At 48.3% G+C, this 23063-nt stretch overlaps 1 protein-coding gene across 1 annotated transcript in view; it reads left to right on the plus strand.

The window, feature by feature from the left end:
• The window catches only part of MAP2K4 (mitogen-activated protein kinase kinase 4), a 48895-nt gene that overhangs the window by 18099 nt on the left and 7733 nt on the right, over window positions 1-23063 (plus strand). Inside the window, exons 2-6 of the mRNA XM_042022065.1 lie at window positions 238-412; window positions 9984-10103; window positions 16874-16993; window positions 17735-17786; window positions 18181-18308. Of these exons, the coding sequence (XP_041877999.1) occupies window positions 374-412; window positions 9984-10103; window positions 16874-16993; window positions 17735-17786; window positions 18181-18308 (459 nt within the window). The 5' untranslated portion in view covers window positions 238-373. The remainder of the gene's footprint in view (window positions 1-237; window positions 413-9983; window positions 10104-16873; window positions 16994-17734; window positions 17787-18180; window positions 18309-23063) is intronic.

Consider the following 23063-nt stretch of genomic DNA (forward strand, 5'->3'; position numbering starts at 1 on the left):
TATGCTGCAGCTGGAGAAACTTATCCTTAATTGAAGCTGTGGGCAAGTGTATGTCATTTTTGATTTAACATTTTCCCTCACCCCTCCACCCCTCACCCCAGCCAAAATCCTTCGTGGAGTCAGATTGTTGCTGTAGCTTTGTGAACCCCTCTCTTCTAATGTTTAATCAAGTGCTGAAAAGAGACATTTAAAGACTATTTAAAATGTGGAAAAATTGCTTCCCAATATTTTTGACAGAGAGAGACTGAGAACACACAGCATTGAATCATCAGGAAAATTGAAGATTTCCCCTGAACAACATTGGGATTTTACAGCAGAGGACTTGAAAGACCTTGGAGAAATTGGACGAGGCGCTTATGGTTCTGTCAACAAAATGGTCCACAAACCAAGTGGGCAAATTATGGCAGTTAAAGTAGGTGATGCCCATCCTTACATTTGTACTTCAGTCCATTGGGATGCAGTGTGATGGAGAATTAAGGTTCTTCCATCTAGCACCCATCTACTGCTCTGTTCTATTTATTTCTGGTGTAAAGGCTGCTGTTTGCTGAAACTACAGTGTATAATGGGCATGTTTTCAGGTGATTTGTGAAGTTCTCATAATTGCTGTGCCCTTTTCAAAGTGTCTATCAGGAACCTGCTGTTCTGAGGGGATCACACGTCTCTGGAGACTGATGATGGGGCACGGGCCTTTCACCTCTGGGTCACTGGTTCAGGTACAGCCTAGGCTGGCGGTAGGCACAACTTGACATCTCATAGCTTCTTGGTGTCTTTTGTGAAATAAGGTAATGGCTTAAAATTAGCTGTTTATGTCAGCATATGTGCCATGGTGTGGCCTTGCCAGAAGGAGCTGGAATGGAGTGGATGTTTTCTAGGGAATGTTGTGCTCTTGCTGATGTATGATGGAGTGTCTGCTTTGTGCTTACCATGTCCTGGAGGTGGAAAGTGTAGCAGGTTTCTTGACTGTCCATTTTCTACTTTATGCTACCCAAAAACTCACCTTAGAACCAGGAACAGCCTTCTCTCCCAGCTGGGCAATAATCCTCTGTATTGCCACAGCAGTGCTGCTCACTGGGCATTTTTGAGGAGCTGCTTGTCCATGGAGGAGGGCAGCAGCTGTTGTCTCTCTCTCTGGTCCTTTCCTTTGCTCACTGCAGGTTACTAATGACATCTATCTTTTAACTCTGATATCAACTGTAAGTGCTCTCATGGCTCCCAGGAAAAAGCAGAAGTGAGCTATGTAGGAGTCTGTGTTGCTGTCTTTTCCAACTCTCTGTCTTCTTTGGAATATTCCCTGATCGGATCTGGAAACGTTTGCCCTGCTGATTTCACATGCCAGGCAGACGTATCTCAGCCCCAGCTCCAGCTGCTCTGAAATAATTCATATCTGTCTCTAGTGTGTCAGGTTACTGGAGTAACCCCCATCCTTTGGTCTTCTCCAGTACATCCTGACTTCCTCGCAGTGGTGGGATCACTGGTTAGGTCTCTTGAGTGTTTTGGATCACCATGCAGTGCTGTTTCAACCCGGGTTTGAATCCCTAAAAGTCTCCAGCGGAACTCGAGGTTGCCTGTAGCTAAAGGCTGGTTTCTTTCAGTTGCCATTGGTAGAACTCAGGGATGTAGTTTGCAGATGACAGGTTGAAAAACACTGGTATAGTGCAATGATTCCTGGACACCTCCATCTTCTCAGACCCAGGGTGTGTGACCTGGGTACCTGCAGTTCTGCTGAGAGTGGCCATGGGTGTGAGGGGGGCACACCCCCAGAGCTGAGTGGCTGTTTCCGGAGCTCTGCTGTGGCTACAGCCATGCGGAGAAGGGCATTTTGTTGGATTAGCTCGTGCTGTGGAGAAGATGTGTCTGCTGACACAGGGGTTCTCTTGTCCCACACTGTTTGCACAAGGGCTTTTCAGCACCCTAGGTGAATCTTGTCAGTGTCAAGGGCCCGTGGTGCAGGTACAGCCATGTGGGAGGCAGAAGGTACCAGTCTCCATGGCTGGAGATGGCATGGCTCAGCATGTTGAGCTGGCTTTCCCAAGGAACAAGGTGTGTTCTGAGCCTCAGGAGGATTCTGGGCTTGGGGGCTCACTTTTGAACAAGTAAATTTGATTTGTTTACAGTGACTAAACTGTGAAATGTTAAAGCTGTGGGCTGGGCTGGTGCCACCTTCTTTTCTCTGACCCTCTTTCTTTTGGGTGGACATGGCTAGGCCTGCTGGGGAGGAAAGGTTGGAGGGTTTGGGCAACAGCATCATTTCTAAAACAGTAGTGGTAAGCGACTGTTCTGTTTGTCCCAGTGGGGAGTAAACACCAAATTGAGCAAAGGAAGACCTGTGGGTGGAACAGTCAGTGAGGCCTCCAAGGCAGCAGCAGCAATTGCCCAGACTGGATGGTGCAGTTCTTTGAGATGAAGTTTCAGGATGGGGCTAAGCTTGGACTAGTGACTAGTTCATCCCACACTCCTCAGACTTTCCTTTCTCAGCCTCCTGATGCTTTTGGGGCAGCCATGGTTGTGCATTAATCTTCCTGCTCCTCCTCTATCTTAATCTGTCCACGTTGGGGACTGTTGCCCTCCTGCTCTCTCTTTCTCTCAAGCTTTGTGGTCTTTTCACCGTGGAACTGTTGCCTTTAGCCATATGTTCTTCTACATAAAGCTCTTCTGTAAGAGAAGTTTGAGAAGGGAAACTGTGTTTTGTGAAAATGTGTCAGTTTAGTGAGGTCTTGGCTATGATCTCCGTGACACCTGCAGCTCTGTGGTGTGGCACCGTGCTGGGGACAGGCAACAGGAACCCTTTACAGCTGGATTGTGGTGTCTGGTTATTTGGTTGGGCTGCTGTCCCTCCTGTGCTTCCCCAAGAGCAGCACCAGTGCAGCAAGCCAAGCATCCTTGGAAGGACAGCGTAAGGAAACAGCTTTGTGGAGGCTGCAAGCCAAAAGTTGCCTGTTCAGCTCACTAGATGCAGAGAAAATTGGTACAGGCACCTGTCCCAACTGCTCCTCCATTCTTCTCCACCACTCCCCAAATTTCCACTACTGTTGCTGCAAATTCCCAGCACAGTCAGGAAATTCCTACCCCACTTCTGGAAGGGCCACGTTCTGCTTGCAGCTACCATGACCAGGCTTGTTTCGCCCCATTCTACCACAGGGAGATTCAAATCCTCCTTGTTCTGCAAGTGTGCAGCTTGAAATATTGCTCATTTCCCCCCTTGCTGGAGTCTTCCTCTGGCTGAAGGCAGCTCCTGCTGTGCCAGGCTAGCTGGGCACCTCTGGACACTCATCCTTGCACCCCAAAAGTGTGGCTGCCAGAGCATATCTTCAGATCCTGTTCCCAGCTCCTTTCTCTGGCTTTTTGTAGCCTGTCATGCCTTTGCCCAAGGAACAGTTCCTTGACACTTCCCAAGCTTTCCCCTGCTTGGTGCATGTGGCTCCTGTGCCCCCAGGGCTCCCCCAGCACAGCCTTTTTTTTGCTGCACATCCAGTTTTTCTTACCACTGAAGGAAGATAATTCCTGAGGGCTGAAATATCACCAAAATAACTTAAGGTCTGCAGGTGGAGACACCGTTTTCTTTCATTTTTCCCTGTAACGCATTTTGGTCTATCAGCCCATGGGTCCTGGCAGATGCAATCCTGGCACCTTTAATGAGTCTCCTGGCATGGGCAGGGCTGCCAGGCCCTGGGTGAGTCAGAAGGCTTTTCATCTGTGCTCCAGAGTCAGTAGCAAAGGAAGAAAATGAGCCTGAAATGGGCCTCGTCGTGTCGCTGGCTAAAACCACTGCAGCAAGGCTTCAGCTGGTGGAGCATGGCTGGGATGATGAGCTCCTGGTGAGTCCTGCTGCTCCTCCCTCTCCTTTAGCCTTGGTCGTTCTCTGTGAATACTTGTTTCAATGACAAAAAGACATTCTGTACCTCTTCGGGAATAGGCTGAAGGCTGGAGTGGGCTGCAGGAGCAGGGACCTGGTGCGCCTGTTGCTGCCACCTGCAATTGTTTGTGCATCCCTTATGCTTTCTGCCACAGAGAGGCTCTTCCTAGAGCTATCAGGAGAAGGGGCAGAAGATGAACGAAAGAGGGGTCCAACTCAAGAGGATTTGTGTTCAAACCTTCCTCATTTTTGCCCCTGGAAAATGTTGCATTATGTTTTCCTAATCTTCCAAATTTTTTTTTTTCCCCAAATAAAAACCAGTCCTTTCATTCTTTAGGTCACTTCCTTTCAGATCTTCCTGGAGATGCACCTTTTTGCTCTGGGTCAGCTGCCATCACAGTCTTCCTGTCACTGAAAATACCCTTTTCATTTTCTTGAGGATTTATTGGCATACGAGGTTAAGACTTTCCCAGGTGGAAAAGGGAACAGCCCAATTTTGTCCAGGGCCAGATCTGGCTATGCAAACTAATAATTGCAAGGCCAGTTTGCATGCTAAATCCTCACCCGGTCAGGTTTCTCTTCCTGGCTCCTCATCTTCCTTGGAGAGGTCTCTTTTCCTGGCTGGTGTTTGTGTGCCGCACCAGCTCTTTGTGACCTGCCCTTGTTGGACTTCCAAGTCTACCCACTATCCTTTGATTTTGCTTCTGCTTTCTTGTTTTTGTGTTAGTCTGGCTTTTCCCAGTCTGTGGCAGTCCGTAAGTGACTTGTGACTATTTGTCCTGGGCTTCTCCACTGTGCAGAGAGCCCTGGTTCCTCCTCAGGATCTGCTCCAATGCTGTCACTCCTGGTTTTGTCTGAGAGGCTCCACAGTCTGTGCAATTCTCCAGCCCTTTTTGCGTTTGCCCTCCAGCATCACCACGTGGTGTTGTCCCAGCTGCTCCAGGGACTGTGCCTCTTCTTCCATGAGGGTACCACAAATGAGAGGCACGTAGAGAAGCCCTATTTATTTGGGTGAAATGTTTTCTTGGGGAACTCACCCAGCTGCTGGGGGGTGTAATTTCTGTCCTGAGGTTTCCTTCTGGCCCTGGTGATAGTTCACACAAAAAGGGTGTTTTAAAAGATCCCTGGAATTTAAATGAAAAAAAAACCAAAACCATAGCCCAAACTGGAATGAAAGCTGGGGAGCATTCTTCCAGTTAGAGCAGGATGCTCTGCTTTGCACTGAAATACTGTACATGGTGTGGGTTTTATTAGCCAGGTACTTCACCATGCCTCTGGAAGGCTGGGAAAGCTGCTTGTTTGAAAAGTTCATAAAATAAATAAGCACATATTTAAAATAGTCAACCTTTGATGTGTTGGGTGGCTCCTGTGCAGGTCAGGAGCCTAAACACAGCAGTGGTGTCCGAGCATCTGGTGTTCCTGGCAGTGATGTCTGAGCCTCAGGCTCAGGCAGGAGGTCTTCACCTCCTGCTCCTCAGCTCTTCTGCCCTGCAGCAAGGACCACCTTGGACGTCTGGGGTTCACTATCAGCAGCTTCTGCCAGTTTCATTTGAACCAGTTCAGCTGGCTGAGAAATACATCACCAAGAGACGAGTGGAGTGGTTTGTGCTTTGGTTGACCTTCAAGCTTATCACAGCCCCATGGAAGCATCTTGCACTTCTTTTTAATTGCATTACTTTTCTGTCAGGAATGGTTACAGCTGGGAGAGTAACCCAGCTGAGGGAGAGGGTGTTTCTGTCCGCAGTGTTCAGTTTTCCCCCACCCCAAACAAAAGTGATTTTCAGCTGTAGGCCAGAATTTTCTGTATCTTCCAATATCCTCAGCCTGGTTGATTTAGTCCCACTCTGCAGTATTGCCTGGTCCAGCCTCCAGTTACAGTCAGTGTCCTCAGCCATTGTTGCTGGTTTCCTGTGTTCCCTTTAGTTTAACAATATTTTTGACATGCTCTACTTCTGCTCTAAACTTGTCCTAAGGAAATCAGAAGCATTTTCAAGATCAGTTGGGTAATCGGAGGTGTCAAACCCATAAAAGATCCCTGTTCTTCCTGGAGAAGCCAGTAAGCCATGGAGCTGTTTCTTGTTCAGAGCACAGTGCCTCTTGTACATCATTTTGCCTGTAGTCAGTGCTTGTTCTCTCATCCACAGCCTTAAACCAGAAGTTCCTGTCTGACTTTCTTAGATTTCTTGATGGCAGTCTCACAGCAGAAGGAGTTTCCTAAGTATCAAATACCCCTGAGAGCAGAAATTCAGCATTTATTCATACCTCCATGACTCCTCCATCCTTACCTGGATGGCTGATAGCCCATAAAGGCCCATCAGAATAACACATTATTATATTTAGCTCCATCCAGGGGCAAATTTCTGTCCTTCCCATGTCCATATGACTTCTGAAGAAAAGTGTTGGACTTTTATTGCCAAACCATCTTTGTAATTCTTCACACAATTGAGTTCCTTCTCCCAAACCGACACCTTCAGAATTTTCTTTTTCAGTCATCTGTTTAGGTCTGCTGGCTGAGAGTTGGGGAAACCAAACCCCAGTGTTCCCAGCCCTGCTGGTGGGGTAGCTGGGGAGGGAGTGGGTAAGGGCTGGAAAGGAATGCTGAGAGAGAGCCTCATCACAAGAGGTTGGAAACCAGTTGCAATCTACTTCAGTCAGCAGTAAATGTGTTTCAGATGGGGAGATAGATACTCCCATCCTCAGCAGTGACTGGGCAAACCCTCCTTTTCTCCCTGGTTTGTTGTCCCAAATCGCTGCCATGCCATGGAAGGACCACTTCTCCCATGACACTGCCAGGCACTGCTGTGCTGAGCTTTCTGCTGAGGACACAGGTGAGCCCTGTGCTCAGGACAGTGCTGGGTTGTCTCACAGCTTGAGGAGCTGAGTTTCAGTTTGGTGTTTACAGCTTTTTTCCCTTTTGTCCCTTTTTTTTTTTTTTTTTTTTTTTTAAATTTTTTTTTTCAACCAGTCACTTCACATTGCACCTGAATCTGTCTGTGTGCATATTGGGCTGGATGATGTCTCTTCTGTTTTGGGTCCAGTTTCTGGAATCTGCCTGGTTTTAGGTTTCGGAGTGGCACAATCCACAGCACAGATTGTACTTTTGCTGTTGATGCTGCTCAGAGCATGGCTTCAGAGCTCTTCTTCCTGGTGTTGGAAGGCTTTGTCCTAACCTGCGTTTGAATTAAAAGGGCTGGAGAATTTTCTCCTAGGGGATTTGGTACAGTTTAAATTGGAGGCCAACAAGGACTTGTTAAAAAGGAGGCTCCATAAGCTTCTACTAAAAATCCCCCTTTTTCCATCCATGGCTTGTTTGGCCGTGGGGTCACTTGTCAGTGACTTACCAGTGTCTGCCTGCAAGAGAGTGCCCAGGCTGAGAGCTGTAAGGCCTGAAGTGAAGCCAGCCCCTGTCCATCCCTGTCTGAAGTGCTGCCTTCAAGCAGCTGCCTCGCCTTGTGTCTTCCTTCCCTGCCATGTCCCATGTCCTTCGGGCAGTGTATCTGTGGGAGCTCTGCAGTGCTTTGTGCTGTGCCTTGGTTTCAGGTAGCAGGTTCTATCATGGCTCACGTGCTATTTGGGTGGTGACTGCTGTTGACTTCACTCACCTTCCCTGTTCTGCTGGTGAACTGGGAGTGCTGGGCTGCAGCAGGCTCCCTGGCACACTGCAGCTAAACAGAGCCACCTTGTCCAGCCTGGGCTGACCCTATCTGTGTGCTGCACTGCATGCTGCTCCTCAGAGTTCTCCCCTTCTCTTCACTTTGCCAGTCTCCAGCACTGTTGTGTAAGACCTCCCAATCTTGTATCATGTCATTCCTTTCACTCCCTGAAGCAGTATTTGTTGGAGTTGGCTTCTCAAGCTGTCCTTTGGCTCCTGTGTCTGCCTGGACCTCTGCCCTGTAGCTGACCCACTGTCTGTGTTCTGGATCCTCTGCCAGTCCTTTTCTTGCCGGGAGCTCGTGTTTGGGAAGAGGAGTTTGGGTTCAGTGTTGTTCTGGAGTGCCATTAAAGTTGCCTCCACCATACAGCATGGTGGAGAACCATTTCACATGGTTTCCAGAGCTGGAGAAGTAACAGCAGAGCAGGAATGTCAGAGGTGGGAGGAGATGCTTTGAGGAGGAGCTGTGGGCTTTGAGGAGGATGCTGTGGGGGTGGCTGTGACAGGATTGTGCAGGTGCAGGGGGAATGCAGAGCAGGGCTGGGACAACGCTCAGATGACCAGGAAGGAGGCTTTTTGGAGACAGACATGGAGTGGGCACAGAAGGAGGATACAAGTTACAGTATGGAGAAAAGCTCCTTTTGGTTCCTCACCAGAGGTGACCTTTCCAGTGTGGGTCATGTCTCAGTGAGAGACTGAGCTATTGGTCATGGGTCTCACCACGGTGGCTTTGGCATCCATCACCTTCCGTGGAGGTCAGAGCAGTGGCATTTCCATTTCACACAGTGCTGCTGGTGCATCACCTGGAGAGAGGCATTCACTCTGCTCGGCCTCCAGCCTCTCGGGGGGATTGCAGAGCTTTGTATGGTGAGGGCACAAGAGCAGGAAATAGCCAGTGACTGTCTGAACTTGAGTGCAACAGACCTGAACCAGTGACCTGGAGGTGAAGTGTTTTAGTTCTGTTCCTGGCCCGTTGAGCTGCTTCTTGCTCTGTTGGTGACACAGAGCCCCACCTGCTCAGCACATCACGGGTATTACGGACTGTGGGTGCTGGACAAGTGTCCTGACAGGTCCCCCAAGAACTTTAGAATTCACAGGGTGGGAAAAGGGCAATATAAACATAGCATTTACTGGTGTAGGCCAAACTAGAGGTACTAGAACATTAAGAACAAGTGGTTAAATACCAAAATACCAGGATACACTACAGGTAAGGAAAATTACAGTGTTGATACTGTCCTTGCTTTGTGTGGGTCATCACAAAATAAGTCCTAAAGTACATAATTGTGCCCTGTTTCACGTGTGGTGCCATATGAATGGCCAACCTTGAAAGTACCTTCATACACCTGGCCTGTGCTGGCTGATGTGTGGTCCTGATGCCACCAGCAGTTGCCCACGGGGCCACAGTGTTGGTGAAATGGGTGCTAGCATCTTGCAGATATTTTCCCTGAGCTTGAATAATTTTTCCTTCTTGGATAGCCATGTAGTTTGTGTCCCTGAGGAGGGTCCTGGCTACCTCTGTTGCTTGGGACTTCTTGCCAGGTATTTTTTCTTGGGGTTTTTAATGGTTTTTCAACATGAGTCACAGCTTCAGGATCACGATTTCCTCACTTGTGATTCAGGGAATGTATTAATTAGTGCAAGATGTTAAATATATCTGTAAAATCACATGAAAAACTGTGGATGGTTGTCTCCATCCTTCATTTAACCAGTCATGTTTGAAAACGTAGTTTTTTCTTTTCAAATCTGCATTGTTCTTTCAAGCCCAAATGAGACTTCTCATAATATATAGTATATATATAAAGAATAGTATGTGCATAGATATATCTCTCTATATACACGTGGGGTATATATATATATACACACACAGTATCTTTTATACAGTGTTGATGTTCCCTAGGCCAGTACTAGGTAAAGGATTGTTAGTTTTATGAGAAGAGCTCACAGGACTGCTGCCCATCATTAAGATTACCAGAGAAATGTGTTCCCTGGGTTATGTGACAGTCCCTTCTCCGCAGCCATGGTGGAGGCTGTTGAATGAGCCTTTTTGGTTTCTGTGCTTAGAAATTTTAAACATAATGTTCCTTGGTTAAATTTCAAACCAGTCTTCAAGCCCCGTCCAACATGGCTAAGAACTGTGTGGGACTTTGTTTTGAAATTAAAGCTTGGATGTGGTGTTTTGCTGTAGTTTTCAATGAAATTTCAGCTCTTTAATTTCTTTCTGACATTTCATCTGAAAATGTTGATGCTTATGCAAGGACTGAGGGTTTAATAGTCTGATTAAACAGCTTTAGAAGTTCTAGAAGTTCCGTTTCTTATTTGAGAACACTGCTTGATTCTCTAGAGTGTTTTTGAGCATGCCTGGGGGAACTGCCTGCTCTGCTTGGCTTTGGGGTCCCGGTCATGTGTCTCCATCAGCAGGGCTGAGGATACAGTAATGGCACGTAAGTGATAAAGTCTCTGCCACTCTTCCTCTTCCAGAGAATTCGGTCGACAGTGGATGAAAAGGAGCAGAAGCAGCTTCTGATGGACCTTGATGTAGTGATGCGAAGCAGTGACTGCCCGTATATTGTTCAGTTTTATGGCGCGCTCTTCAGAGAGGTGGGCACCCCAGACTTGCTTCGTTTGTCGCACAGTTTGGGTTTTACCTTGTTTTTTCCCTTTGTAATTTCAAGCTCGTGCTAAGGAGGAGAAAATTGATTCATGTTAGGTTTCTTGGTTCTCCACTTTTACTCAGTGGTATTTAGCCAGGAGACCCAGGTGTCTGGCCACTGCTGAGCAAGCATTTGGTCCCTTTGCAACAGGAGTTTTGGAGATGAATGTTGAAACCTGACTGCTGCTGCTTCTCCTTCTTCCTGTAGCTCTTCTGCAGGCTTGGATTATCCCTACTCCTGTAATTGCTCTATTGTTGAAACTGCCACAGTACAGGGAGACAGACATGGAGCCCCTGCCTGTTTTCCACTACTTCATCCCAAATCCAGTACCTCTGCTCAAGGGAAGAAGGAAAGTAGAGACCTAAGGGCTGCAGGTGGCCTTTGGGGATTATCAGGCATAGCAGCCTGTGCAGAGTCTTGTGGGGTTTTACTGGGGAACTTTCAGAGAGAGGTCAGTGTTGTAGGTAAAGCCCAAAACTGTGTCTGAATAATCAATTCCTGCTTCTAGAGAGTCTGCCTCTAATTTTTCCAGGTCACTCCTCTGGCTTTAAATCTCATTTTCTAAAATAAGCATAATAATCCTTCCTTTTCTCATGCTATGCTTTTTCTGATCTTTTTGAACACAGAGGCATTTTAGGCCAGTAGGCATTGTCCATGTTCACACAGTACAAGCTCCTACCACATGTGGAGCCTCATCTCGGCAGGAAATTTCCAGCTTTGCTGAGATGCAGGTGACAAGGCTGTCAGCTGGTGTGAGGAAAGGTCTGTGGACAAAACAGTGTCTTGCCAGATGCTGATGAGCAACATGCTCAGTGCTGTGCAAGCCTGTCATCTCCCTTCATCTTTGGGCACATCCCAGGAGGTAAATGTAAATACATAAACAATATAAAAACTTACCTTCAACAGCACCCAGATGTCAGCCTGGCTGCACTCTTTGTCTTGTCCAGAAATCTCATCGTCCAGCAGCCAGGCAGGGCTCCCAGGGCTCCTTGGATGCTGTGGAAAAGTTTCTGGGAAAGGTTTCATTTCTCTTGTTGGAGTGAAATCCTCTTTTTCCCCCTTCAGCACAAGTGGTGTTTGCTTCAGAGATGAAAGCAGCCTCCCCTCTCCTCGGTCCCTCACTGGCTGGGTGATGTTCCAAGTCACGGAACCTCAAGGGTACACAGGGCGAGCTGGGAGGCTCCTGTAAAGTTTTCTGTCTTGTCCTATTAATTACTCTTTCCAATATTCAGTAGAATCTTCATCTTTTAAAGATAGGAAAGCATGACAGCAGAGAAACACAGAAAGGGGAAAAAAGGAATTTCACCAGGCTGTTTGGACCTGTGTAACCCCCCCAGTCTGCTTATCAGATCTGTTCTCAAATAACTGTGGAATTTCCAGGTCACTGCTGCACCATCCCCTGGGGTGTAAGAGCTCCTGGGACATTGCTAAAGACTGAAACTCTCTCAGGAAATCTGCAGCAAACTATGTAAAACAAAGCTCTTTGTTCCAGCATTTCAAGGTGAAAAGTAAGGAAATTCTTTTGGGATTGCCTACTCTGAGCTGGGATTCAGGTTCTCTGGATATGGATGGAGCAACGAAGGAGAAATCTTCTTTACCTGCTCCTGAAAAGTGAAGGGCTTCCATGTGAGCCTCTTTACAGGAGTTTTAACACACTGAATAGGCAGCTTGTGCAGTCAGAGGGTTGGCAGGATCCGAGCAGCTCCAGGAGAAGCAGCAGGGCAGCTGGCACGAGGGGAAGGCAGGCAGCCTTCCACAACAGTGAGCGTTTGATGTGGAGAGGCAGAGCTAAGCTCTGGGATCCTGACAGTTTGGGAATACTAAACCAAATTGGATAAAATTATGCAAGGTCTTACTTTGTAGCCAAACAAGTGTCCCAGCTTGCAGTCAGGGGAGTAGCTGTGAACACAAGTTCCTGCGGCAGCCTCTGTGAATGCCAGAAGTTTGATTTGGAAAGGCAGAAAAAACTACATGAATATTTCTCCCTGCAGTTGTATTTTGTCTTGCTTGTTCCACATTTTGTGATAAGGAAAGTCTTCTCTGGGTCCTGCTTGTCCCTCAGCAGGCAGCACCTGAACCCATATCGTTTGCTGCCTGTTCTTCAGTCAGAAGGGACATTTCTGTTACTGTATGTGTGTGCATGCGATGGAACATGTAACAGTGCAAAAACCTCACGTTGATTACCAGGTACAGGACTTTGAGCTCATTGGCACCCACTAGATGAGATTAAATTGCCTGTTCAATGGAACAAGAACAAAGCTGAAAAAGTAAAAGACAGTGTTTCAGTCTATGCATGGAATCAGGGGCTTCAGAGCACCATGCCCAGCACATGGTTGGCTTTTTGGGCTGCAAGCACATGTTACAAGCTCATGGCCAGTTTGTCATCCACCTGTGTCTCCCAGCCCTTCTCCTCAGGGCTGTTCTCAATCCCATCATCATTTATACTGCTGAGTGCCTGACCCAAGTGCAGGGTCTTACACTTGTTGAACTTTATGGGGAGTTCCCACTGGCCCCAAGAGACCAGCTGGTTTTCCTATACTGCACCTAGGAGAGCCCAGAGTCCTGCTGGTGTACACAGAGCTGTCCCATCAGCTGTCAGAGATCTGATTGAAGAGGATCTGGCTACATGTGCTCATGTGTTTCCTCTCAAGGCTGTACTTACTGGATGGGGGAAGAAAAAAAGATGATTGACAGGGGTTCTGCAAACATTTCACTTGAGTCTCTCCTTGTGAGAAAAGAGGAGCTGTGGGCTGAGCCCACAGGGCTGCACTGGGACCCCCAAGAGTTTGGCCCTCAGCATAGCTGTTTTAAGAGGTTTTTAGGTCTGAGAAAAAAAAATGCTCTCTTCTTGCATGTCTGCTACAAGCTTTAGAGCTGCTCTGGTTTGAAACAGTGCCTGTAAGGCTGGGAATGTTTGGGTAGTTACCCATGACCACACTAGTGGCTCTTCAAAGTATCTGTTCCAGTTGTTTTTCTTTTTAAAGAGGGGAAGAGGAAAGAAGCCTTATCTGACTTGGAATCTCAGGAGTGACTCCTACACAGTGCAAGTGTAGCTGAGCCAAGTTTAAACCAACAAGTTCAATACTTGATAAAATTATTCAATGAAAAATTCATTGCAAGTTGCAGAACATGCCTAGGAAGCTGGGTGAATCAGCCCATGGGGAACTTCTGCTGGCAGGACAGAAGAGCTGGGATGGATGTGTTGGTAGCACAGTGCTGGGATGGTGTGAATTGCTGACATAGCCTTGCTCAGTTGTTTGATCTCCTTGCTGTTGATGCACCTCACCCTGTTTCTATGGAAATCCTTGACTGTGTTGCCATCCCTCAGCGCATCTGTCCCCGTGGTCAGTCCCTGCTCTGTAGGAAAAGTGTCCTGTGTGCCACGTAAGGATATATGGTGGTGACATTTGTCAGTCTCTCTCACTGGTGTAGCTGGAGCTTGCTGGCTGCCCCTGCAGTGAGCAGATGTGATAAACCTTCAGCATTTGCATCATAGAGTGATGGGTGTTGGAAGGGACCTCTGAGGTTACCTTTTCCAACGCCCATGATCAGCTGGGGCCACTTGACCAGGATTGTGTCCAAATAGCTTTGGAATATCTCCAGGGATAGAGTCTCCACAGCCTCCTGGGGCAACCTGTGCCAGTGACTAATCCCCCTCACAAAAAATGTTTCCTCATGTTCTGAGGGCACCTCCTGTGTGTCAGGTTGTGCCATGGCCGTGCTGCTCGGCACCACTGCGAGAGCCTGGCTCCATCCCCTGTGCAGCTTCCCCTCAGGTTGATGAGATTCCCCTCAACCTTCTTCAGGCTGAACAGTCCTGGCTTTATCAGCCTTTCTCATGGGAAAGATGCTCCTGTTCCTCAGTCAGCTTAGTGGCCCTTTGCTGGAGTCCCTCTTGTACTGGGGAGCCCAGCACTGGTCACAGCACTCCAGGAGTGGCCTCACCATTGCTGGATCGAGGGGAAGGATCACCTCCCTCCACCTGCTGGTGATGCTTTGCCTCATGCTGTGATCCTTCAGCCCAGCATTGTTGGCTCATGTTCAGCTTAGTGTCCACCTGGCCCCACAGGTCCTTTCCTGGCCAGCTGCACTCCAGATGGATGACATCTTTGTGACACCTGCTCCCTTGTCGATGGGAATTCTCTGCATTGAGAAGCTGAAGCACCTCCATTGCTTGTGAAGCAGCTTTTGTGTCTGTCCTGGGCAGAGATATTTTGAATTAAATGCACAGGGTGTTCCTGGACATTTTTTGGAATGTCTACAAGATGTGCATTAGCATCTGGTAATCTAATACCCAATAAGGACTGAAATACAATCATTGGAAAAATATCTCTAACAGGAAGAGAAAATTAAAGCACTTTTGTCGTTTTATGGTCGGAAATCAACCTGACCTAAGAGCAAAATTTAAAGTGAAGCTTTCATTAGGGTGGTTTTGTCCTCACAGTTCACAATGGAGCAGGACTGGCCCATGCACATCAGCACTTCTTGGGATTTGGTCAGGAAGGGGGGCTGAGTGCCCATTGCCCAGCCAGCCTTCCTTTTTCTTCCGGTTAAAATTCACCAGTTTGCCGAGGGGTAAGGCTCTCCAACTCCCAGGAAGAGTTAGCCTGTGGAGTTTTGGATCTTGCCACCAGCCTTAAGGAAGCTGCATAGTGGAAAATGCCTGTTACCTTTTTCCATTGATCTTGCTGACATGAATTCCTCTAGGTCAGGTAGGTTTTTACATTACCAGATCAATAAATACCCCCATTCAGGAGTTCTGTGTGGCACTTACTTCAGGAGACAAGTAAATCAAGTCTTTCCTTGGGTGCTTTGGATCATAAAGGGGGCTTTTTTATGCTTAAAAATTACCACTGGACAGCAATTTGTTGTACTTACTTGAGGTTTCAGTCCCACACCCATCCCAACCCCATGATGCAGAGTACACGTGAAGCCTCTGTCACGGTAATGGCTCTGCTCAGGTGTTGTTCACTCAGTTTGTTTTGCTGTCCAGCTGTTGTAACCTGGGCAGTGGAAGCCACTCACAATACTGGTGCAGTGGACACAAACACAAGGCTGCAGGTGGTCAGTGGTATTCTGGCTCTCTAGAACCAGTCTAGTCCCCCCCAGTCTCAGTAGACTAGCCCAGGAATGTAGCCCTGTCCCAATTTTTTTATAAAGCTGATCAAAACAGAAGCAGTTTTTGAATGATCCTGTGGCCAGTAGAACCAGTCCATGAGAGAGAGGCTGTTCTCACTGCAGACAGCTCATAAAGCTCTGGTGGGCTTCCAGTCTCACTTGGTTTATGCACATCACTGGCACTGGAGCCACGTTGCTTGCTCTGAGCCACTCTCCATTGTATGGAAGTGCTTCATCTGCACGTTGCCTTTGTTGCTAGTGCAGAAAAGAGAAATTTTATACATGCATTGCCCAATTTAATTTCTGCAGTTTAAATCTGAACAGTTCCTTAGCCAGCTTCCTCCATAGCCAACTACAGTCTCTAACAGCCCAGGTTCACCTTTTTCCAGGTCATGCCCTCATCCTGCTGTGCTGCTCTGGCCTCTTTCACTGTGATGTCTCCATGTCTGTCACAGCACTTACTCCATCTGCTGCTTTTTTTTGGTGAAATGAGAGTTTTCTGGACTCAGGCTTGTAGCAGCCCTTGAGTGGATGACATCAGCTCCTGCTTTGCCTTGAGCTGATGTGAAAAGCTTGGTGCCAAATGAGCAGCAGAAACTGGAGCTGCCCATGGCTGTAAACCAAAGTCTTCTTCCCCAGCCAGACATCCCACTGTCAGCTCAGCCCTTCCTAGGAAAGCAACACCCCTCTTCTGGAAAGGGGGAGGCTGTCCTTTGGAGTCAGCATCCCTCCTTTGACAGGAGGTAGTGCTGGATTTGCTGTCGCCAGAGCAGCAGCACCTGTGACACTGGGGGTACACGGGATCCTTCCTGCAGTTCACTGTCAGTGTTGTGCAAAGGGCCTTGCACATGTGTGAGCAGCCCAAGGCCAAGTTGGGAGGCACTGCTGCCTCTGCCCACACCAGCATGTGGTGTTTGGCAACACCTTTACTGGGCACCTCTGTTCCCCCTAACCCAAACTTCTGGGCTGGAGCAACTTGGCAGGTGCAGCTCATTGGTTTGTGTTTCACAGAAGGTCAATCTGAGTGGCAGAAAAGCCTTTTCTGGCCTTAAAACACGTGGCTCTACAAGCTTTTCCACCAGCTAAATTTAACTGGAGAATTGCTCCTGGCTCTCCTGAGCATGAGAGAATGAGGAGATTGTTTCACACCAAAGTTATTTGGCTGTGCAGGATGGAGCTGGGGCCTTTGCCACTCCTCCAGCAAAATTCCTAGGGTTCTTAATTTTATTTCCATGTGTTAACTTAGAGTTGGGTTGGTTTGTGTTTTCTTTGGTCAGGAAAAATCTGCCTTCAATAGGGTAAGGACTTGGAGAAGTTTCTCCTCTATTTGTTGCTTTTACCACAGGAGTGTGCAGTTTGTCCCAACCAGCATGTCATCCCATGCCTTGAGCCAGATGTGAGCGGGGCAGGTAGATGCCTCTGCTGTGAATGGAGTTGGGAGCAAATTGCTAAAACTAATCAAGCTGAATTCCAGCCTTTCCATCGAATGCATGTTGCTGTTAATGTATTTCATTGGATTCAGCAGGTCTCTGTATGCTCTCTGGATTTGTATTTCTCATTTTTATCTCAACAGTAACACAGATTCTTTTCTCTTTCCAGGGTGACTGTTGGATCTGTATGGAGCTCATGTCTACCTCGTTTGATAAGTTTTACAAATATGTATATAGTGTATTAGATGATGTTATTCCAGAAGAAATCTTAGGCAAAATCACTTTAGCTGTGAGTATTTCATTAAACCTTTTTGTTGAAGATAATTGAAAAGTTCTGATCACTCTCCATGTGAAAAGCTGGTTGGTCTGTGGAGTACAACTGCTGCTGCTGTTTGCACCACACTGGGAATGGTTCTCCAGGGTGCTCGTGACTTTTCCACGGTGTGTTACATGGTGTAAAAGGAGGTCCTGGGGTCAGTAATCAGTTCATAAACAGACCCCAGGACCAGCATCCTGCTCTGTCTGCTTGAATGTGGGCACCAGCAGCACAGGCACCAGCCCAGACCAGAGAGGCTTCTGGCAGTCTTGTGCAAAGGCTCCCAAAAGCACTGGAGAACCTGGCTGATGTTTTCTTGATTTAACCTGCAAGTTCTGGCCTAATGAAAAGTCAGGTAATTGAAATAGTTGTGACCTGCTGAAAAAAAATACAGCATAGGGCTTGAAATAAATTATTGCTCAGGATAATTAACAACAGAGATTGTTCAGGCTTCACCCCTTGCTTCCCTCTCCCAGAGTGGGATCTTTCCAGGTCACAGGGCATGTGTGTTCACTGAAGTCCATGCTCTCTCTTATATCACCTTCTGTTTGCAGAAAAAGATCAGAGAAAATTGCTTTTATTACGTGGCACATTACAGCATTGATATCTCAATGTATTAAATGCTTTTCCCCCCTGTTCTTGGAGTTCCAGAAATTTAATAATCACAGGACTCTTACGACATCTGCTTATTTTTCATCTATTTTTCTTTCCTAGACTGTGAAAGCACTAAACCACTTAAAAGAAAACTTGAAAATCATTCACAGAGGTGAGTTCTTTGTGTCTTTTTTTTTTGAGTTCATGTCTTTTCTTCTTTTCTGTTAAAATAATTGCAAGAATTGTTAGTGGCCTTTAAAGTGTAAATAGCACCTGCACCGCCGCGGGTCTGAATGCAGGTTTTGAACAAGAGCCTGTTCTGTTGCCCCTCCAGCCTGTGCTTTTCCATGTAAGTGTGATTCTCGGGTTGGTTGGGCATCTGCTTCTGCCTTTGGGCACGTGGCATCTCTGGGGCTGGCTCCATCCCCTCGTGTTCCCACAGGATCCCGGGTGCCAGCGCCAAGGGTGACGGCGCGGCACTGCCGGCCTCGATCCTCTGCAGCTGCTCTGCTTGAAATCGAAACCTCCAGCCGTGACTTACTGCTTTAAATTTCTTTCCCCTGCAGACATCAAACCTTCCAATATTCTTCTGGACAGAAATGGAAATATTAAACTCTGTGACTTTGGCATTAGCGGACAGCTCGTGGACTCCATTGCCAAAACGCGGGATGCAGGGTGCCGGCCGTACATGGCGGTGAGTGGGATGAGCCCTGGGCTCTGTGGGATCTCACCCCCCCCCCCCCCATCCTCAGCCTGTTTCCTGTGGGATGAACACCCCTCTCCTGGATGAAACTGAGCTCTGGATTGAGCGCTGCTGTGGCAGTGTCATCCAGGCTGTGGCAAAGTGACCAAATTCCTGGGTTTTTGCTGGGTTCCTCTGCTGCTGCCAGGGCTGTGGTGCTGGAGTGGAGAGGAGCTCTGTGCCTTCCAGCAGTTCCAAAACACCAGCACCCGGGGGAGCAGGGCTGTCAGAGTGCGGGTTTGTCTTGGTCTGCAAGAAATCCATTTGCTCTGGTAAGATTATGTCACAGGAGTTATTGCAGAGCAGAATTATAGTGATTTTTGTAAACCACTTTAATTCCAAAGTGTGCCAGAACTTCATTCCAGGAGAATGTGATTCTGGAGAGCAGCAGTAGCAGAGCAGCTGTGTGGAAATTGCTGGGGCTGAGTTGTGGCTCCTGGGAGTCTGTCCTGCTTGTTTGCTGCCCTCCCCCTCCCGGAGAGAAAAGCTGTAGTGGTGATTTTGGAAGCTGTCTGAGGGTTTTAAACCCTTCAGTGCTTCTTCAGGGTGCTTTGAAAATGCATCTCTGCTCTCACATGAGCCAGGGGTACCTTGTGCAGGGAGCTGTATGCCTGCTGCTGTTCATATAACTTCAATTTTAGTGCCTGTATTTAATTTTTGTTGCATATTTGTGGCTCTTTATGCTGAAAAATACTGTTTTCTGAATTCTTTTTATCTACCACCATGTAGAAAAAAGGAAAATACCTCTCTTTTAAGGTAGGGTTCCCATCTGGCCCAAGCCATGGCTCTCAGATCGTTTTTATCTGACTGTGGTGTCCAAGGCAAAACCTGTCTGCCCTGACTCTGATCTTTCTTTGAGCTGTGGGTAGGTGGTCAGCTCTGCTCAGGCTGTTGGTATAGTTATGCTATGACAGTTCCTGACATGTCTGTAAATAGCTGCAGTGCTTCCTTTCCCCTGGGACGTGGGTGGGCGAGTGCTTCCTTTGGTTTTCCTTCTTCCTGTCTGTCTGTCCATGTGCTCTCTGTGATTTGTGCAGCTCCATCAGCAGCTCCAGACTTGGGTGGACTTTTAAGTGAGCAAAAGTGTTGCGGTTCAGTTGGTGTTTTTCAGAGCCTTGGCATGGCACAGGGTTTGTGGGGCAGCCAGCAGCTGGCAAGCGATGTGGGAGATGACTGCCCTCTTCCCTGCTGCCCTCCAGCCTCAGTGACTCCTTTCCAAGTACATGAGCGTTTCCGTGTACTGGGAAGCCTGGGAAATGGGGAGATGTCCCCAGTGTGCATGCACATCTGCCAGCTGTTTCTCCAAGCCAGCAGAGGCTGTGCCTGAAGGGATGCTGTGATCAAAGCTGGATATACCTGGGAAGGAGTCAGGCCGCCACACTCCTCTCAAAAGGAAAACAGTATTTTTTTTAGTGTAAAATAGGCCAAGAGTAGTAGCTCTGTTCAGCCAGGGAGGCTCTGCTAAGGGCTGCTGGATGCTTCTCCCTGATGATAGTGTCTTGTTTTGCAAGGCCCACCAACGCCATGGCACTTGCCCCCTGAAGGAACCTGGTCCCCACATAGCTGTTGGTAAGAATGACACTGGATGTCAGCCAGTCTGGCTGCGAGTGGTCTGAGGAGGCAGCAGAAGCCATGTCCAGCTGCCAAGCAAGTGCTGTGTGCTTGAACCAAAATTGTTGGAGCTGTCACAGTGAGCGGCGCCTCAGCCTTGGCGCTGCAGCACTGGGAGTTTGTTTTGCTTTTGGCTTTCAGTTCCCCTGCAATTGTTACAGTGAGCAAAGGCCTACGTGTTGGTACCTCGTGTTCTCTGAAGGAAAGAAAGGCAGGACCAAGTTCCCAGGCAGCCGCTGACCCCTGGAGCAGCCTGGGCTGTTCTGAGCCCTCCTCACCCGTGCCCTGTGCTGGGGGTTTGCTCCAGGTGGGGTTCCACAGCCTCCACCCAGCAAGGAGCTGAGGTTGCTCCTGGCCAGCCCTGCACCCTCCCTGTGTCCTGCTCCCTGTGGTCCCTGCCTTGCCTCTGGCTAGAAGTGGGCTCTGTGTGCCAGGCTGGGGCTGGTGGCCTTTGTGACATGACTGCTTTTGCATTCTCAATGCTGCGGTGAACCCAGAGAGGAAGGGTGAGACTGAAAGTGCTTGGTTTAGGCAGGGGCAGAGGAGGGGACCCAGCCAGCATGAGGATGGATGTCCTGCCCTGCCCTGCTCCTTCGAGACCTCCAGGAGTAGAGTGTGATGGTGTCACTGTCATCCTTGGTCACTCAGGTCCTTTTTCCAGGTCAGCTTGGAGCCTCTGACTGCAAAACTGTGGCTTCTCACTTCTCCCTGGTGAAGGTGGACAGTCACTGCTGGCATCGGTATCAGGGCCAGCTGGATGTCCTTGTGTTCAGATGTTCAGGCAGAGATCAGGCCATGTAAGGAAAAGGAAAATTTCCCAAGGCAGGTGACAATGACAGCTCTGACCCCTCTTTCCCAGCCGTGGAGGGGAAGGCTGTAGGGATGCAGGAGTTCTCTGAATCCTCTTCCCAAGCAGAGCCACTAAAAAAAAGAGCCTGTTTGAGCTTTGCATTCCTGTCCCAATGCCCACGTTTTAACCAGGCTCAGTCAGTCAGTTTTCTTCACTGTAGGTTTGAATTCATCCTCTTGGATGCTCCTGAATATTACTGTATGTTGGACTTTTTTCTGCTTGCTTCTGAAACTTGGCACCCAGCCATAGTTTTTTATGACTGAGAAAACAGATTTGGGAGGAGACTGAGAGACATGTGGCACCATCCCTCTGCAAGCAGGGCAGACTGAATGCAGGCTTTGCTGCCTGTGATGGAGCAAATGCTGGGGAGATGCCTGAGCTGTGAGTGCAGCCATCCCCACTCGTGTGCCACTGCTGCCACCCACATGCTTTCAACTTGGAATGTGACCTCTGCTTACTCATTCACTGGCGAAAATCGTCCCTGAGGTTTGCCCTGCGTGGGACTTCTCCTGTTCAGACGTGGCCCCTGAGATCACACGGTGTGGAGCCTGTGCCTGGCAGCCCTGCTGCAGTGCTGAGCCTGGGCTGGAGCCTCAGTGTTCCCACCCTTGTCCTGCCAGGGACACGGCAGGATGGGATTTTCTTCCTTGGCCCTTCAGATGCTTGGCTGCACAGGCAGCTTATAGCAACTTGTGGCAGGAGCCACCTGTGTAAGCTGACTGCTTGCCCAAAGTGTTGCAGGCAGGACATGAGTTCTGTGGAAGAGAGTATTAAAAGCAGGGGAAAAAAAAACATAATTTTGGCTACTGGGATTTAAGGGGAAGTGCCTAAAAGTCAGGTCTGGGAGATAGCTGCTCTCAGGAGACACTGGGTGTTCAGCTGGAAACAGCTCCTGGCTGCTGCAGATTTGCCGTGCTCAGGGCTTGACTGGCTGTGCTGGGGTGGCCCAGGGTAGCCCCTGCTGCCCTGATAAGCTCCCAGAAGGCTGATTGGAAGCCAGAATGTGACCATCAGGGTGGTGAAGGTGCCAAGAGGGATGTGTGTTAAGCTCTAGGGTACTGGATGCTGGCCTTTCAAAATAACACCAGACAGGGAAGATCTCCGAAGTCCTGCATTAAAGATGCCTCTTCAGGTGCTGGAGAATCTGCCACAGTGCCCATAAAGTTGTCCTGGTCATTCATTATGCTCCTAATACCTCCATTTAATATGAGTAACTCTTGTGTTAATGGCTGGCTGTGGGCTATGGTTTCTTCTCCATTTGCAGAGTTAAGGAGCCCTGTTCTTGTCGGAGCCCTTTGCCCCAGCAGGTACTTTCTGCCTCGGATGTAGTCACCTCTTGAGCTTTTCTTTGAGGAGATTAGGGGCTGAGCACCTTATTCCCTTAAGGCAGATCAGCTTGTGTTTTATGGCTGGGCTATAAGCTCCCATTTTTTCAACATCCTTTTGCAAATGTAGACCCTAGAATTGTGCAAACTCTCTGTGTTGGTCTCACCTGTGGTTTATGTCACAGGAGCAGCTGTTCCCACCATGTTGGCCCAGCTACATACTGGTGCTCCCCTGGGATTTCCTGCTTTCCTGTCCTAGGATCCTCTGTCCCTCCTGAGTGTTCCCTGTTCTTTGTCTGCTCCTGTGAGTCAGCAGCCAGCCAGAACCCAGCTTACCAAACACTCCAGACACACTGGTTTTCCAGGAGTCCTTATGTGTCACACTAGCAATAGTTTTTATAAAACTCTATATTTAGCAACGCTTATTTTATATTTTCATGGATATTAGTAGCCGTAAGCTAAGGCCACCTTTGACGTTCCACTGTAAATCCTTCCCACTCAACACACAGCAGTTCCACTCTGAACTCTGTCAGGTGAAGCATTTACTGATGCAAATTATTTGTGCTTGAGTTGGTTGGGGTCCAGACCATGCCCTGCACTAGGCCAGCTTTATTATGGCCACATTTGCCTTTTCTAACAAGACAAATCAGGTTGTTGAGAATATGCTGTGCTAAGCCCAATGGGACCTGGTTGCCTTCAATAACGTTGCTGTCAATCTGTCTGTGACTAGCAGGTGTGCTCTGTCCACCAGCCCATCACTTTCCTGCTGTTGGGATCAAGGAATTCAGGTGTGGTTAGGAAAGCCAGCTGGGAGGGGATGGCAGCCCCATGCGAATGGAAAGCAGTGTCTCCACCTGGAAAATGCTGCTGGAGAAGTTTTTAAATGAAAGGTTCTCTCGGAGTAAATATGTAAAGGAAATA

This window comes from Corvus kubaryi, unplaced genomic scaffold (assembly GCF_017639235.1).
Source record: "Corvus kubaryi isolate FWS band 111438036 unplaced genomic scaffold, C.kubaryi_AGA036_p1.0 37187, whole genome shotgun sequence".
Taxonomy (NCBI): domain Eukaryota; kingdom Metazoa; phylum Chordata; class Aves; order Passeriformes; family Corvidae; genus Corvus; species Corvus kubaryi.